The sequence below is a fragment of the Lemur catta genome, chromosome 1 (assembly GCF_020740605.2).
Source record: "Lemur catta isolate mLemCat1 chromosome 1, mLemCat1.pri, whole genome shotgun sequence".
Lineage (NCBI taxonomy): Eukaryota > Metazoa > Chordata > Mammalia > Primates > Lemuridae > Lemur > Lemur catta.
Window position 1 is genome coordinate 112850553 of NC_059128.1, and position 1376 is coordinate 112851928.

The 1376-nt window shown below is 48.0% G+C and overlaps 1 protein-coding gene across 1 annotated transcript; it reads left to right on the plus strand.

Annotated features, from left to right (window-relative positions):
* Window positions 1–939, plus strand: LOC123635820 (olfactory receptor 7D4-like). Its single transcript, XM_045548373.1, has one exon. The coding sequence runs from the start codon at window positions 1–3 to the stop codon at window positions 937–939; it is 939 nt and encodes a 312-aa protein (XP_045404329.1).
* Window positions 940–1376: the final 437 nt, after the last annotated feature.

Below are 1376 nucleotides of genomic sequence, written 5' to 3' on the forward strand. Positions count from 1 at the left end.
ATGGCAGCAGAAAACCACACAGATATATCAGAATTTCTCCTCTTGGGTCTGTCGGAAGATCCTGCACTTCAGCCCCTTATCTACGGGCTCTTCCTGTCAATGTACCTGGTCACGGTGCTCGGGAACCTGCTCATCATTCTGGCCGTCAGCTCTGACTCCCACCTGCACACCCCCATGTACTTCTTCCTCTCCAATCTGTCCTTTGTTGACATCTGTTTCACCTCCACCACCATCCCAAAGATGCTGGTGAACATCAACGTACACGTAAAAGACATCTCCTACATGGGATGCCTCACTCAGATGTATTTTTTCATGATTTTTGCTGGACTGGATAATTTCCTCCTGACCGTGATGGCCTATGACCGGTTTGTGGCCATCTGCTACCCCCTGCACTACATGGTCATAATGAACCCCTGCTTCTGTGGCTTCCTGGTTCTCATGTCTTGGTTCATCATGTCCCTGGTTGCCCTGGTTCATGTTCTACTGATATCGAGGCTGACCTTCTCTTTAGAAACTGAAATCCCACATTTCTTCTGTGACCTGGCTCAGATTCTCAAGGTGGCCCACTCTGATACCCTCATGAATAACATCTGCATGTACTTGTCGACTGTGTTGCTGGGTGTGTTTCCTGTCACAGTGATCCTCTTCTCCTACTCTAAAATTGTCTCCTGCTTAATGAGGATGTCCTCTACTGCAGGCAAGAATAAAGCATTTTCCACCTGTGGGTCTCACCTCTGTGTAGTCTGGTTGTTCTATGGAACAGGAGTTGGGGTCTACCTCAGTTCTGCTGTGACCCCTTCTTCCGAGGGAAGCTCCATTGCCTCGGTGATGTACACAGTGATCACCCCCATGCTGAACCCTTTCATCTACAGCCTGAGGAACAAGGACATGAAGGGGGCCCTGGGAAGACTGCTCAGCACCGCAGCCTCTTGCCTGTGACAGACGCATCACTGGTTCAGAACTTAGTGGACATTGTGGGCCCTGAAGGCAAATGTGAATTTAAATATCCTGGCTCCCTTCTTCCTTTAAATAGCATGTTACTTTTGTTTGTTTCCAAAGCACCTATGAATTTGTTTTTATATGTTTTTGTGGGTGTTTTTCCCTCCACAACTTCCTCTGTAATTTCATTTTTTTTCATTTTTATTTATTTATTTATATATTTTTTATTTCAGCTCTTCATGGGGGTACAAAAGCTCAGGATATACACATTCTCCATGTCCCGCCCATCCCCCTGAGTCAGAGCCTCAAGCATGTCCATTCTCCAGACAGTGCGCCTGGCACTCACCATGTAGTCATACCTCCATCCCCTCCCCCCAGCCCCCACCACTCCGAGTCAGCACCTTCAAGCATGACCATTCCCCAGACGGTGCGCAACG